At 39.1% G+C, this 15,817-nt stretch overlaps 1 protein-coding gene across 1 annotated transcript in view; it reads right to left on the bottom strand.

Moving 5' to 3' along the window:
• The window catches only part of AFG1L (AFG1 like ATPase), a 59,928-nt gene extending 45,552 nt beyond the window's left edge, over positions 1–14,376 (bottom strand). The window contains exons 1-3 of the mRNA XM_062489924.1: positions 14,289–14,376; positions 7,601–7,824; positions 197–248 (exon numbers count right to left, since the gene is read on the bottom strand). Of these exons, the coding sequence (XP_062345908.1) occupies positions 197–248; positions 7,601–7,824; positions 14,289–14,376 (364 nt within the window). The remainder of the gene's footprint in view (positions 1–196; positions 249–7,600; positions 7,825–14,288) is intronic.
• Between the last annotated feature and the right edge of the window lie 1,441 nt (positions 14,377–15,817).

Raw genomic sequence — 15,817 nt, 5'->3', positions numbered from 1 at the left:
GCTGAAAACAGCTACACATAGTAATGTGGTCCAATCAAACAGCTTCCAACATTCAGAGTGTAATTATATTAAATAACATCATAATGTTACATTCTGTAAAATTCATTAAAACAATAAAGCCACATAAACATAAAGCTTCAGAATTTGAATAGACATGAATTTAGAAAAAATTCCATTGAATGCAAATGAAACTTACCAACATCTCCATAGACATAAAGCCCTTTGGGGGGTTTGGTTTTGGCAAAGAACTGCAAGTCAAGAGAAGAAGAGTAAATATAGATACGGGGTAAAATAAAAGCAAGCACATGGCTGTGATAAACTAAGAAAGTAGCAACATTAACCACAACAGTAGCACTAGGTAGTGAAGTGTAACCTTGACTAAATCATTAGCTCAGAATTCCTAAGAAATGTTATCATTGTTCAAATTCTGTATAAGAAGCAAAACACACATGCAGAGCATGGGATTTGGGGTTTTTTTTACATCATTGTGAAAATATCCCCATCCCCTGCCCTAGCACATGTGCCTTTTTATCAGAAAACATAAAATTATTTGACGTTTCCAAATCCACAATAATGAAAAAAAATCCTTTCCCTCATTAAGCCATTTGAGCAAACAGTCCTAGGAAAAAAGGATATAAAGCAGAATTCTACTATTCATAGATATAGGCACTAAATACCTATTAGAGCAGGTATTATCTGCTAAAGAGATAAACTGTTAGACTAAGGACTCAGAAAATCAGTACTGCAAAGTCCATGAACATTGTACATCCTATTTCTCACAGCTTTGAATATTAAATGCGAAATCATCCCTGGTTTAAACATGACTAAAATCAATGGAGTCACAGTAAAAATATCTATCTATATACACATGCATGTGTCTGTATATGTATAAATACATAAACATATAAAAATAAACTTTTGAAGTATGACTTTTATTAACCATTTTTTTCAAGTGAGTTACTTTCACCTGGAATGAATACTGCTAAAAAAGTTTAAATATCTTAATATTATTCAGGACATATGACACCTGATATCTATTTTACTTAAGTATATATTTCTATGGGAAAACTCAAAGTAATGCTAAGATTTTCAATTTGAAATTGTCCTCTTTTCCTTTACCCTGGTACCGTGCGCAGCCACTTCCAAGTATAATTCAAAAAAGAAACAGTTCCTAAAAAACTGGAGATCTTGACAAAATTCAATCAAATCCATGAAACTGAATTGACATCCACAAAAAACACTGCAGAGGAGTATTCACTTATTTTAAAGTGCTCCACTTTCAGAGCTCTATGGCCTGAGCCAACACAGAGGAAAATTAAAATTGCAACCCCGTGGTCTCATTTGGAGCTGGGTAATTGCTAAACAACTTGAATCTAAAGCACTTTTTCAAAATACAGTGCCATGTTAAAGAAATAGAGGAGTCTGTACAAAACACTAATTAAATATGAAAGAAAATGCATGACCAAAAAAGTAGAAGGGTAATATCTCGGTTCTATAGTACCAGCTCACTCAGAAAATATGCAAGCATGGCTCTTACACAAGAGCCCCTTTTAGATTTAATTTAGATCTCTATTAATAGAGTAATCAAAAATTTGTATCATCAATCTGTGGCTGGAAAGGGTTTCAGATGTTTGGAAACTATTCCATTAATTGACAAGGCTGCAACTATTTTCTAGTACTCTGAAAGCATTGTAAGACAATTTAATTGCTGAATACTTTTCCGTGTTTTTAAGAGCTTGTGCTCAATAAAACTACTGATGCTCAAAGTTAAAGGAGAAAAGGAGAAACAGACAAATGTCCAAATGAGACATTTTCAAAATTTCTTTGGGTTTAGTTTTAGGTTACCAACAATCATTTTAACAATATAAAAGACTATCACATCCTATTTATTATACAAGAAAGCTGTATTAACATGATTTGCAGTTTCACAAGAAGTGACACAAAGCTAGAAAAATCAGTGTGTAGAGTACAGCTTTACCTGTTTTTGCAAAGCTTATACAACCAGAACAAATAATAATGCCTACATTTTTATACCAGTATTTTCATTATAATGCTTTTCTTAATTACATTTAGCTATCTTAATATTTGTCTTTCTAGACATACTAATTTCTTGATAACATATGACAGAAAAAGAACTTTTGTTTTGACTAGAGGAAACAAATATAATGGCTTGGGTTCCATAAAAGTTGATCTAAAAAATGAAAATTAGTTTCCCTTTGAAGACAGCAATTTTTAAGCAATATCTGATTGCTGAAAAGGATAGATACTGTGGTAGATCCAAACATATTTGCTGAACCTGATCATCTCTAAAAACAAATCAAATGTCAGAAAACCTCTTGTCCTGTTTCAGCAATTAAAGAAGTTTGTAGGAAATATTTTACATATACTTCTAATGACAGCTTTAGGATAATGACTTCCTCATTCCTGTTAAATATTGTACAACTCTAAGAATTTTTTTATATTCTTTAGTTGTCTTGTTTTTTTTTTCTTAACATACATTTTATTTCAAAAAAGTAAAACTTTATCAGTAGATTTTTTTAATACTGAAAACTCAAGACATCCTACCAGTCTCAAGCTATTTTGCATGATCATAAAATTGATTTTGTTTTTGTTTTAATTATTCTAATGCATCTTCTGAAGTCTGGAAGTTGTCTAAGAAAAAGGGAAACCTCCCTTGGATTGCTGAAAAAAATCCCATCAACGTTCTTGATTCAATTTAAATCACAGCAAGCAGTCAATGGTATGTGGAGGCAAAGAAAGCAGAAGACTGCTCTTGGTTCTATGCAAACATACACTCTGCAAGAAGGAGGGGGGAAATGTAATGCAAAAGATGCTCCTAAATAAGGAGGATCCCTAAAATAAGGACAGTCTACTTTATCTCAGGCAGGAAAAGGAGAAAAGTAGGAAATGTATGAAGACAAACTAAATTAATTACTTCTCCCTGCTCATTTCCATATTATCCTGTGGTACATTTGGGATCTCAGCATAATAGTGTTAAATTTGTTGATAATATGTTTTCTTTGGCAACAATGGTAAGATTTAAGGACATTAAAGTTAATATTTAAAATGTATTAAGGTATTAACCCACAGATATTAAGTGATACACACAATTTGAGTTTGAAGGGAAGGATATATTTAGTAACATGAAACATCTTCCCACCTTCTCCCCTGCTCAGACTCCAGAAGCAAGCAACTCATTTCCTGAGAGTATTTACACCCCGATTGGAAAAACTTTTAAGTACAAATGCATGTCAATACTAAGATGGCTAATTAAAATATGCAAAATTCAATAGACAAGTCTCCCCACAGCAGATTTTTTTTTTAAATGCTAACAAAACTGCCTCTTTCTCCCACTCTTTCAGGCCTCCTTTTTGGCTGCTGTTGTAGCTGAAGACATTTTCAAGGTCTTGAATGGTGTTTACTATTGTTCATACCCCTTTTCAAAACATGACCTCACTTATAGTTGAGCTTATTTCAAGTCATTAGTACAGCAACTCAACAACTCTTAAGATGTCCCAATTGGTATTATTTTGAAAAGCTGGAGATCTGAAATGTCTATGCAAACTCTTATGGCCTTGAACTTCAATTCAGAGGACCTCAAAATATCTCAGCACACAAGGCCATGCTTTCACCAAGTTGAAGATCAAAGTCCTTATTCAAATTTGAGGAGTAATTTTGAAAAACAGAAGCCTATTTGGCTGGCAGCAAGAATAATTGTTTTTTCCCCTGAGATTCATTCTAAGCTGATGCCCCAAAAAACCTAGATCATAACAAATCATAACAAAATAGTTTTATTGCTATGAAGAAAATGGCTGGTGTCTGGTATGTGTGTGTGTGTGTGTGTGTGTGTGTGTGTGTGTGTGTGTGTGTGCCGCAGTCTACTCATTTCAGAAAGGTTTGGCCTGTGAGGTAACACAAGTGTTCTGGATAAAAAAAATCTGAAAGGCCTCTATTGTACCTGATATAAATATTTGCTCCCTACTCCTACTTTTGCCATATTGTAATGAATAAAACTATTGAGAGAAAAAGTGACAAAAGAAGAACAAAGCTAAAACCAAAGCAGACCATTCTTGTAACAGTTCAGAAGTGTAAGAAGTTTCTATTTCTGGAATAGTTTCTGCTATTTTGGAAGAGCCTTCGCCAATTTTATCACAGAAGAAATCAGGCAATAAAATAAGGAATATCAGACTACAGAAGAGGTTGGTAGACAGAGGCTACTCTTCCACAGCCTCTTTTCCTTCACTGCAACCTCTCAACCACATTCTCTTCAATGACAGAGCCAGGAAAAATGAGCACACTTGAAATGCCAAGCACCACTTTTTTTTATTTTGAAAAAGCTGCCACTAGATTAATTTTTTTCAGTACAGGAGATTTCATACTAAAAGTGGGCTATTCAAGTTGCTAGAAACCTCCTGAAAAAGCAAGAAGTCAACCTACAAAATAGTAAATATAACTGATAAAGTGTTTTATTTTTTTCAAAATATATCTTCAATTAATTTAAAATACATCGTTTCATTTCTATTAAAACTCACTTAGTACAAAACAGAAAGGAAGTCCAATGGTTTTATCATAAAAACATGACAGTATTCAAAGTTACAAAGTACCTGGCCTCCTTGAGAGGAGAATGCCAGCAAGCTATTCACAAACACAGGATTTACCTATATCATTAGTATTTCCTGGAGAAGCCTTCTACAGGTCATATGAATGAATTCCATCCATAACCCTGCACAAATCCTATCCAACCCTGGCCAACTCCAGACAACAGTACTCAGCATCAGCTCTCCTTGGCATGAAAATGAAAAACCTTAGCTCCAACTGAACCAAGTCTGCAGCAGCATCACTACACTGGAAGTCCACAACAGAAAACCAAGTACTTTGCTTACTTAGGAAGCTCCTCACCAGATGCAAACATATGATAAGCCTATGATTTTTCTAACAGCTACTTAGTCACATTTGTGACTGGGGAAACCTTCATTAAGATGTTGATTGCAACTTTGCTGAAGGAAAACCTGGCCTGCACTAGAATTTAAACTATCATCTGTTAGGCTTCATTTTATCTCATAAGGAGCTCTGTTTGAATTGGCAAATTGCTTCTTCAAAGACAGCAGAAGAGGAACAAAGCTGTTGTGACTTCTTCTCCCTGAGACATGATTTAAATACACAAGCTAGCAGACTTTGACAGATTTATACAAAAGTCACTGCTCTCCTTTTCTGGGGTTTTGATGTATGGCACAGCACTATAGTGCTCAGTCTGGTTACCAATCTTAAGATTTCCACAGAAATATCAAACTCTAAAAGAAAAACCTCAAACTGCAACAACACTTATCCCTGTAGCAAGTAGCTCTTCAGCTGTGTCCCCACTGACTCATTAGCTCCAGCAGTGAGCCATACAACAATTTTTAAAAGTTGGTTTAAAATTAAAGAAATGTTAGATTAAGAAATGGAACACTTTAAAGGAAGTAGTGAAAAACACATTCTCAAGTAAAAAATGGCATTCAAGTAAGAAAATGTCAGTCTGGCTTTACTGCAATTAGCTCAGTTACATAGGGACACAGCAGCATCATGTTTCCTAAATAGAGTAAGGTTGGTATTTTTTCTCTGTAATACAAGCTTTCTTCCCTATTCACACTTCCCAGTCAAAGAACCAGTAAATAACAAATGCACATAATGCTTGATCTACAAAGCCATGACACCTGCTCTAACAACTAACAAAGATTTGGAGCACTCCAGTTAACACAAGTCAGCTCTCAAAATTATTCTCCAGGGCAGGGCTTTTAGAACTTAATAACCAAATGTTCAAAACATCTTGCCAGAAAAGGTCAAAATGCTCTAGCCTACTGATCCTCAGGTTTGGCAGTAAGGCCAATGATTTAGCCATAATTTTTTTTCTAAAAAATGAAAATTAATAAATTCTGGCATTTATGTGTGATGCCTATATAACTTTGATCTAAGTTACAAGGTGCTTATATAGCTTGGGTTGTAAGGTATCTATATAACCTGACATCAATATAACCTAAATCATGACTTTTTATATATTTATATAACCTGATACCTATATAACCTGAATCATAGCTTTTAGTACCTATATAACCTGATATAAATAACTTTTTATACAATGTAATGGCTAGTATATGGTTAACTAGTTGCGTTGTCCTGAATAGACAAAAAAAAGAAAAAAAACTCACCAGGTGGATAGCTTTAGAGATAGATTAGTACCAAAGAAAAATTGGCAAGTGCAAAGCCAATTAGCCATAAAACGAAGAATTCAGGCCAAGGAACACTGCAACTGCGTGCTCTGAAGACAAAGTTGAAAAGGTCAGATGCGAGGAAGACCTTGGAAGCCTTCATCAAAGACCCCTTATGACCCTCCCTCAGTGGGGAGGCAGGGAGGCACAAACACAGTGCAAAATAACTATCTAACAGCCATGAGATCACGCTATGTAAATTAGTTCCCACACCTATGTAATGATGTTACAGTGACACAATGATATTAAGCAATACTTTCTGGACAAATATTCCACAGCACTTAACAAAGGTGGGTGAGTCAGGTGGAGTTATCCCCCTCACCAGTGCTGCAATTAACAAATACCTGCTCCATAGACATCAGTTTATGGGGATTTATTTGCAGCCTATCTTTCAGGTATCATGTCCAAAAAAAATGTGCACAACCATGACTGCCCAATATTTAGCAAGGAATTAAATGTCTTATCTGCTTTGCTGGGCACTACATTTGGTTTTCTGGGATATAACCTCGGATCTACAAAACAAGAGGCAAGGAAAGCTGAAGAGGGAATTCCCACACCAGTTCTAGTTGCTTCCCAGGAGAATGTGCCATACCAGTGCTATCAATATTTGCAGGTGCAAGGCCACCAGAGCAGCAATCTGAGAATAACAGCATGAAAACAAGAAACATGGAAAATACTGTCAAAGACAGTCTGGAAAACATTGCATGAAGAGCTTCGGGGAAAAGTTACGGAGTTGCAACAGCAGGCTAACAGCACCATGATTGTTAAGGCAATGTGCAACCCAGATATGTCTAAACTTTCGTAAATCCTTTGGAAAGAAACTATGATGCCCCCAAAAAACACAACAAGGTTGCAGATTATAGCTAGGTCTTCTTTCCTTACCTCACCTGGAAACTAGCAACATGGAGAAGAATTGTTTTTAAAAGTCATGTCTGGTGCATATTATAATGCAGAATTATTTGTGGAATATCTGTTAGAACACAAAATATCAGTGTTCAGTTTACTAATTCAAACACACCAGTATAATACTGATGCTTGAGAATTAAAACCTGGTTTAGGCCCCTCTCTCCTATAGCCAAATTACGTTTTGGAGAGGTAGGCAGTGGACATAATGAAAACCACTATCAGATTTTCTTACAGAATTATTTCAATAATATTTAATTTGGTTACTACTGGAGTGCCACTGGATTTTACAAACCAAAAAAGAAAGAAGAGAGATTGAAACATAAAGACTGATCTATCTGGAAAGACACATTTCCAAAAATAAAATTTGTGCTCTTGACAGAAATTTATGTGTTTTAAGCACATTTTTATGAGCAAATATAAATGTAAATTTTTGTCATTGTAAGCCTCACCTTTGAAAGAACATTTTTTGAATCAATGCTGTAGCCTTTAAGGCTCTCATGCAATTTCTGCAGGTGTTGCACAACTCTTCTTTGTTGCTCATCATTTTTCAGCTCTTCCTGCTTAATCAAAAAGTCATAATGTTCTAAAGGTCCATTGCAAACCAGTAAGGCTCTGGCATGAGCATCTGTAGGTGTACCAGGGCCTGTCTTCTCATCTGCCTGAGCTGTGTAGGCTGTAAAAATAAAAGTAGCCAATTAATAGAGAGGTTTTTAAAAGCATCTCCTTATGAACAACACATATGCCTAATAGTTCACACAAAGACATATACACACAACTTACCTATATAACAACTGGTTACCCCTTCATTTTTCTTTAACTCAATTTCTAACTTTATTCTAGCAGTATGTTTTAACATTATTTTATTAACAAGCACACATACTAGGAAATCCAGCTAGAAAGTAGGTAAAATTTTGGATGTTGCAAGGGAAGTTTTGACCTTTATTTTTTTTCCAAACTGGGGTAAAACCATTTAAAAATTCCAAAGTGTATTTCCCTAAACAGATAACCCTTCAGGTAAAACTTCAGAAAATATTTTAAATGCAACAAACAAGAGATCAAACCAGGAGTTCTGTAAGGAAGCTGAAAGACTCAAACACACACTAAGCAAGGCAGCAGCTGTGAAGCCCTGCAATGCCACAGCCTGATCTGCTGGCATTATCTTCTGCCTACAAGAGACAGGGACCAGACCAGGTAGGAACACTGTCAGAAACAAGACATTAAAAAAAAAAAAAAGGCAGCATTGCTAGACATAAAACAAGACATAACTAGGAAAGAGAAGCATGCATAAGATTACAAAGAAGGCTTGCCAAATCATTAATTCAGAAATAATGGCATACACTGGAAAGCTGTTAAATATCTTCTCTGCTTCCAGTGTCATTTAACAGGTTAAGGATAATAAAGAAAAACGTTATTTCTTAATGGGTAAAGGAAAAGCCTGATAATTGCAGTAATGTTTTTGTCATATAGCATTGCCATCTATAAAGTAGGAAAGAAAGCTGCAAGTGAAAGTACTTTTAAGCAAGTACAAAACAGCTGGAAAAAGGATATGTAATAATTACTACAGATAAACTAGGTGTATTTCCACAGCAGAGTTTCATAGAGGCCTCACGATCTCATCTTGGTGCACCCCTGAATTTCCATCCATGCCATACATGGCAAAATAAAGTAGGCAGACTGGGAACACAAATAACAGAAAATAAGGAGAGGGCTGCAGACACCCTGGAAGGCAAGTAAATTCAGACAAACTGGACAAATAATCTAATGCAAATAGGATGCAATTCAACAGGGAAAAAGCATGTTATTTACAGGAAACAACTAACTCAGGAGATGAAGAATGAGCAGCTAAAGGATACTTCTACAAAAAAAGATCTAGAACAGCTACACTGGATCACAAAAACAGCTACACTGGATCACAAAATGACAGTGAGACAATATCATAACACTATTAAAGGAAAAAATAAACTAAAATAAAATAAACACAAGTACTCCAATACAAATACACATGGGGGAAAAAAACCCTGTTCTATTCAATACTGGTATAGTCTGCCCTGGAAGACACTTCAATTTTCACAGCCTATGTTATTAGAAGTATGAATCAAATGGGAGAGCAAATGGAGATGTAAAGGACTATTTTTTAACATATGAGTCACAACCCACAAAGATGCCATAAAAATAAAAAAAAAACTTTTAAATAGTTATAAGAAAGTTAGAATATTAGAAAACAATAAAACTAGCCTAGTAGATCAAATTACATTTACTTTTTGCAAGTAACAGTTTCTCCATAAAAAGACAGACACTGTTTCTATCTGCAGCAAATAATTGCACCAAATTCTCTTGTTCATGGAGGAACTGAGCTGCTGCTTTGAATCAAGTGTAATTAGCTCATCCCTATCTAAAGAGATCACATAAAGAAAGTTGAGTTCAAAGTCTGTTATTGTAAAAATGTGAGTAAAATCTGTAGAGAAGATATAGCTGTCTCCAGATACATCCAGGGTACTGAGAAAATGAAAGGAAATTATATTTATACAGATAACTTAATAACTGTAATTAAGGTAGTAAAATAGATTAACAGTCTAGAAGTTGTAAAACTTCCAACAACGTGGGGTGAATTTTAAAAATAAGTTTGATAAAAATCTGTCAGGAACAGGTCAGCGAACAGGTCAGGTCTGGTCAGGTCTACCTCTGACCTGCCTCTGAAGGGAAGGGGAAAGGCAAAGATCACATAACTGTAGAATGGCTTGGGCTGGAAGGGATCTGAAGTATCATCAAGATCCAACACTCCTGCCATGGGCAGGGATACCTTCCACTAAACTAGCTTCCTCAAATGACCTCTCAAAATTTTTTCATCTTGTTTTCCACTATTCCACTTCCAAAAAAAGTCAACCTCAGTCCTGTGATCCATACCTTTGAACTATCTGTGCCTTTGCAATACACAGAAGTTGATGGCCCCAAGAGCTCCAGTGTTCCCCCTTATACCTGTAAATTCTTAAGTTCCTGCTGCTCACCACAGGATCGAAGAAAATAAAAATAAACTAATTTAGGGGTAAGAAAGGGTTTGTGGCTCATGCCCTTCCTGGCCATGGACAAAGCACACTGGTAGGACTGCTCAGAAGCATGGGGCCTGTCTCAGATTACATGTACTCACAGCTAACCATCCTGGGAGTGGGAGAAAATACTGTCACTGATACGTGACGGAAGTGGAGACTATGCCCAAATCGCGACAGAGGGTGTCCTGGCACCAATCACTCACTGGTCTGCCAAAATAATACTGAACACTGGAATTGAAATATTTGGAGCACACTATAGTACACTACCAGGAGACACCCAGTAACTGGTTAAGTGATAAACTCACACCTGTAACTGCAAAAGAAGGCAGACACTACTGAAGAGCACGTGGGGCTTTTAGAGATAAGACAACAAAAGGTAGGTATACAAGTGATAAAATATTCTAAGAGACAGAAAAAAATGTGCACCCTCCATCATAACCTGCATTTTGTGGAACAGACTGCAAAATCTTATCACTCAACTATAGGAATCACCTATGATTCACTGCACTAACTGTAGTCCTACAGCCCTCTTCTCCACATTACAAAATACGAGTTTTCATTCATGCCTTACTATTTCATTATCTAATCATTGTATTACAGAAACTGCAACTCAATTTGTACCAGTTCCCTTCTGAAGTCTTCAAGTGTCACACACAGTAAAAACATCACCCACACCAGTGTAGTGTTCTAGATACAACTACAAAAAAATCACAACCTCAATTCACTGTTCACTTAGTTTTACACAGAACAGTGTAAAACTAGACATATGGTTATCCATAACCTACTTTTCCCACCTTCAGGGTGCAGGATAGTGTTGGATGTTACCACATTTAACCTGACGTTCCCTGCTTCCTTAGATTTGACATCAAGGTGTGACGTTTTTCCTAAATTCCTGTTCCCAAAACATACACATGTAAGTATAATTTCACTTTATTTCATACCATATTATTAGGTCCTCGCATTTGCCTTTCTGCTTACACATTACACAGGATCACAGACACAGCTGCAGTGAAAACCTACCATGATACATCCAAAAAAGAAAGAAATCGGAGGGGAAAAAATCTCAACAAGGCAAATAAAACTTATTTTTTAAAATGCCAATCTGCAATTATAAAAACATTTCTTTCAAGTGGGGACTCAAGACATATTCAGTAAACTGACATTAATTTACCACTGCAAAGATAATTAATGCCTACATAAAAATATAAAAAAGTGTTCCTGACTCCAGGGACTTTCTGCTCTGGAAGAAAGCAGCAAATTGGAAAACTGATCAGAGTGTTGCTGAGTTTTTCTACCGCTACTTAGAATTGTTATCTGAGATGACACATAAAAAGGCATGTGAGTTTCAATGACACATCTTATGAAAGCAACAGTCACTGCTGAGGCAGGCACTAGCGTTATTTACACAAGAAGAAAAACTGAAATGGAAATTGAGTTGTGGCATACCAAAACTGATCCTGACAGCAGCCAAGAGGTTGAGAGCAAAGAAGGGTAACCAAGGTATGAGATAGAGAATTAACACTTTCCCCTTCCTTCTTTGCTGTAATGGTTAATTACTGTTTGTCTTAAAATAAAGAATATTTCCAACCAACAGTTGTATGACAACTGCATCTAAACCAAACTCATGTAGGTTAAAACTGCACCAAAATTAAGTACCCCAAAAATCACCCAAGTGCCACCTTTGCTGACAGTCATGATCAAGAAGCTGGAACAGATTCTGCTTAGTTGGTGTTAATGCAAGGTACAAGGATCACATCTGTTTCATTAATGCTCTGCCAGTGCAATCTGCCTTGAGAGCTCTTCAGAGAGAGAACCCTGGAATTTGTATGGAGAGAGGAAAAAGTAATAGAAACCAGCATTTAAAAACTGTCATGTTTTCAGTAATCCAAGCTGAAGTTCAGAATATTAGTTTGGGTCACAATGAAGCCAAACTGCTTCAAACCTTGAAACTCTTAGTGTAAAGCTGTTAAAACTGCCCAGGAAACATAATGGCCAGGACAGAAAAAGAGGACTTGGAAGTCAGAGGGTGCTTTCATCCACAGACAGATGGTGGTATCAGAGACCTTCCTAAACTCAAGATTAAGCTGGTAGCAGAACTCCTGCAAAATCTTTCCTTCTTAGCTGACACCACAGTGAGGAGGAAGGGCAAGGATACAGTCTTGTAGTTCCAAAGGTTATTTTCCTGTGTGAAAATAGGAGCAAAGGTAGCAAAAGATCAGCAAGGACTTTTTTCATGCTAGTACCTGTAAACAATAACAATGTCCTCTTGTCTCATCTTTTATTAAATATACATGCAAGTTTTGCAGAATCAGTCTCAAACAGGTATACTGCCCCATGATGTACAAGGATTTGGATAAATTAAACACGTGTTAAAAGCTAAGCACATGGATAAACCTGCAGAAGAACAAAGACTTGTCATGTAAGCTTCTTGAGAAAGAGATCATGTGCTAGGTATAAAGCTGAAAACATGTTTATAGTCCCATAATAAACAAATGCTCCTTCCAAAATAATTGCACTATGATTAATGACAGGAATGTAAGAGGAGGTGATTTGAAAAAATTATTTACTTTCCAGTGCTTAATAGAAAGCTTGAAAAATCAAAATCCAACCAACCATATTGGGGCGGGGGGGCATACATACACTAAGTTATCTGCATGAATTGAAGATGTTAGGCCAATATCATGTAAAATTCACAAAAGCCTCACACTTGCTGGAATTAGTAGCTCGAACCAGATGAAGCAGCTTGCAGCTAAAACATAAGGACAAGGATTTGCATTTTTGTCTCCCTACATGACCTTAGATGAATCACTCAAGGCCATTCATTCGGGCAGCATATGAAATAGTATTTGATCTTCTAGAGAAACATGAGTTGGAACTAGAATTTTATTTTAGGAATACAAGCCTGGTACATTATTCTGCCAGAAGATAACTTGTATTTTTTTCATGCACACTCTGTTTAACAACCTGACCCATAGATAAAAGTAGAGAAAGACAAGAGAAGCATATCGGTGAAATTGGAACTTTACCCACATAATATTTGTCATGCCTTTCCTTGATTAAGGAAAAGGTACAAAACTGTGAAAAGCAATAATAAAAACAAAGAAAATACTACACACCAGTGATCATAAAACCAAGATTATAATTCAATTCCATGATGGCAGCCCATCCCTGCAGTCTGATGTCCTCAAAGAACACATGCAAGGACTACCTTCCCTTTAACAGGAAGCTGGCAGACCGCCTAAAGCCACTGGATTGCTCTAACAACTTTTTCTAAATGCTAGAATGTTGGTTACAAAAAACAACCTGCATAGAGTCCAAGTGTTAGACAATATCAAATAAAACACATGCAACTACAGTACTATCTGCAGTGCTTGTCTATTTTGCTGAGGATGTATAAATATCCTACAATCACAACATAATGTGTGGATGTGAACATTTATCAATCATGGGATCCACCCATGGCCAGCTGAATTCTCACACTTTGGCCAGACTGGCAGAGGACGAAGAGCTCTCACTAAAGAAAAAAGGCCTCTGTTCGTAACCTAAGCTTCAAATTAACAAAACCCCGGAAATTTTTGCACTGAAGAGACTTTCAAAGCAAGGCTGCGAAGACGGAGCACAGCTGTCGTTCGTTATGCACCGCAGGGTCCTTTAGGGGGATCAGTCCCCGAGCCCGGTCAAAGCGTTGGCACCGAGAGCCCGGCGCAGCCGCAAGGCTCTCGCCAGGCAGCGCACCGAGGCCCTATTTCCCAGGGGGAAAGCGGCATCACTAAATCGGGAAACCACGGGTCCGACTCCCGCTGCCACCTCGCTTAGGCTGGTCCCAGCTCCGGGGCTGGGTCGCGGACAAGCCCGGGCCAGGGAATGCGAGGACAGCGGCAGGTCACGGGCAGAGCGGCCGGGCCTGTGTCCCGCCCGGCACCGCCACCCACCTCCCCTCCGCCGGGGAGAGACCCGCGGCACCACGAAGAGGGGAAGCACGCACCGGCTCCTGCGACCGCTTCTCGGTGCCCTTCCTGCGCGGACCCCCGGCAGCCTGTCGCCCGCCCGGGCCTAGCGAGTCCCGGAGAGCCGCGGCGGCGGCACTGACCTCTGTGCGGCGGGAGCAGGCGGGCGCGGCACCCCAGAGCCCGCAGCAGGCAGCGCGCAGCAGCCAAGGGCGACACCAGGGCTGCCATCTTCCCGGCGCGGCAGCGAGGGCGCGGGGTGCGCTGGGAAATGGAGTCCCGCGGGGCTGGGGGAAAGCCCGGGCGTGTTTGTGTTGGGCGAACCGCTCCCGCCTGAGTCACGGAATCCCAGGGTCGATTCGATTGGAAAAACCCTCTGAGATTATCGAGTCCAACCTGTGACCTAACACCACAATGTCGACTAGACCATGGCACTAGGTGCCACGTTCAGTCTTTTCTAAAGACCTCCAGGGACGGTGACTCCACCACCTCCCTGGGCAGCACATTGCGATGTCCAATCACCCTTTCTGTGGAGAAATTCCTCCTCACGTCCAACCTAAGCCTTTCCTGGCCCAGCTTGAGGCTGTGTCTTCTCATCATGTCACTGGTTGCCTGAGAGAAGAGGCCAGCCCTGACCTGGCTAAAACCTCCTTTAGGCAGTCACAGACAGCAACGAGGTCACCCCTCAGCCTCCTTTTCTCCAGGCTGAACACCCCCAGCTCCCTCAGCTGCTCCTCACAGGACCTGCGCTCCAGACCCTTCACCAGCTCCACTGCCCTTCTCTGGACTCGCTCCAGCCCCTCAACGTCCTCCTTGTAGAGAGGGGCCCAGAACTGAATACAGGATTTGAGGTGCAGCATCACCAGTGCTGAGTACAAGGTGACAATCTCTGCCCTGCTCCTGCTGGCCACACTATTGGTGATACAGGCCAGCATCCCAGTGTCCTTTTTGGCCACCTGGGCACAGCTGGCTCACGATGAACCACTGTCAACCAGCACCCCCAGGTCCTTTGCTGGTCCCTGGCTCCTTCCCCCTCTCTTTTCCCCCCAAACTGTGCTGCAGGCAGTGGGGGAGCCCCTGAGGAGCACACCTGCCTGCCTGCCCCAGGGCTGCACTCCCTACACAGCCACTGCAGCCACTCGGTACAAATCCACTTTCCAGACCCATCTGGAGTTGCACATAACACCTTACTGCCCTACCCATACACTCCAGTTTCCAAAAAACTTCCCCGTCCACCTCAACACAAGGAAGAGCTTCTTTACACTGATGGTGGCAGAGCACTGGAACAGGCTCCCCAGCAAGGTCATGGGTTCTCCCTCTCTGGAGACTTTCAAAACCCACCTGAATTTGTTCCTGTGTCACCTGCTCTAGGTGACCTTGCCATGGACTAGTTGATCTCCAGAGGTCCATTATAGCCCTAACTATTCTGTGAGTCTGTAATTTGTGTTGTGCTGCACCATGCCTGTATTGGTGCCACAGCCATCATCAGGGAGTTTTGGCAACTGAATTTGCATTTGCTGATAATTTCTATCTTGTGTTATTTGCTTTTTTCTCTAAAAAACATGAACCATAAAAATACTAAGGACAGATACCTGTAAAATAATAAGGACAAATATCCCTGACCAGAGTTACAACCTATCTGCACATCAGCAGTATAATTTTTATTTATTTT

This window comes from Cinclus cinclus, chromosome 3 (genome assembly GCF_963662255.1).
Source record: "Cinclus cinclus chromosome 3, bCinCin1.1, whole genome shotgun sequence".
In the NCBI taxonomy this organism is placed as follows: Eukaryota; Metazoa; Chordata; class Aves; order Passeriformes; family Cinclidae; genus Cinclus; species Cinclus cinclus.
Note: the sequence above shows the minus strand (reverse complement) of the source record. Positions and strands in the feature narration are given on the sequence as shown.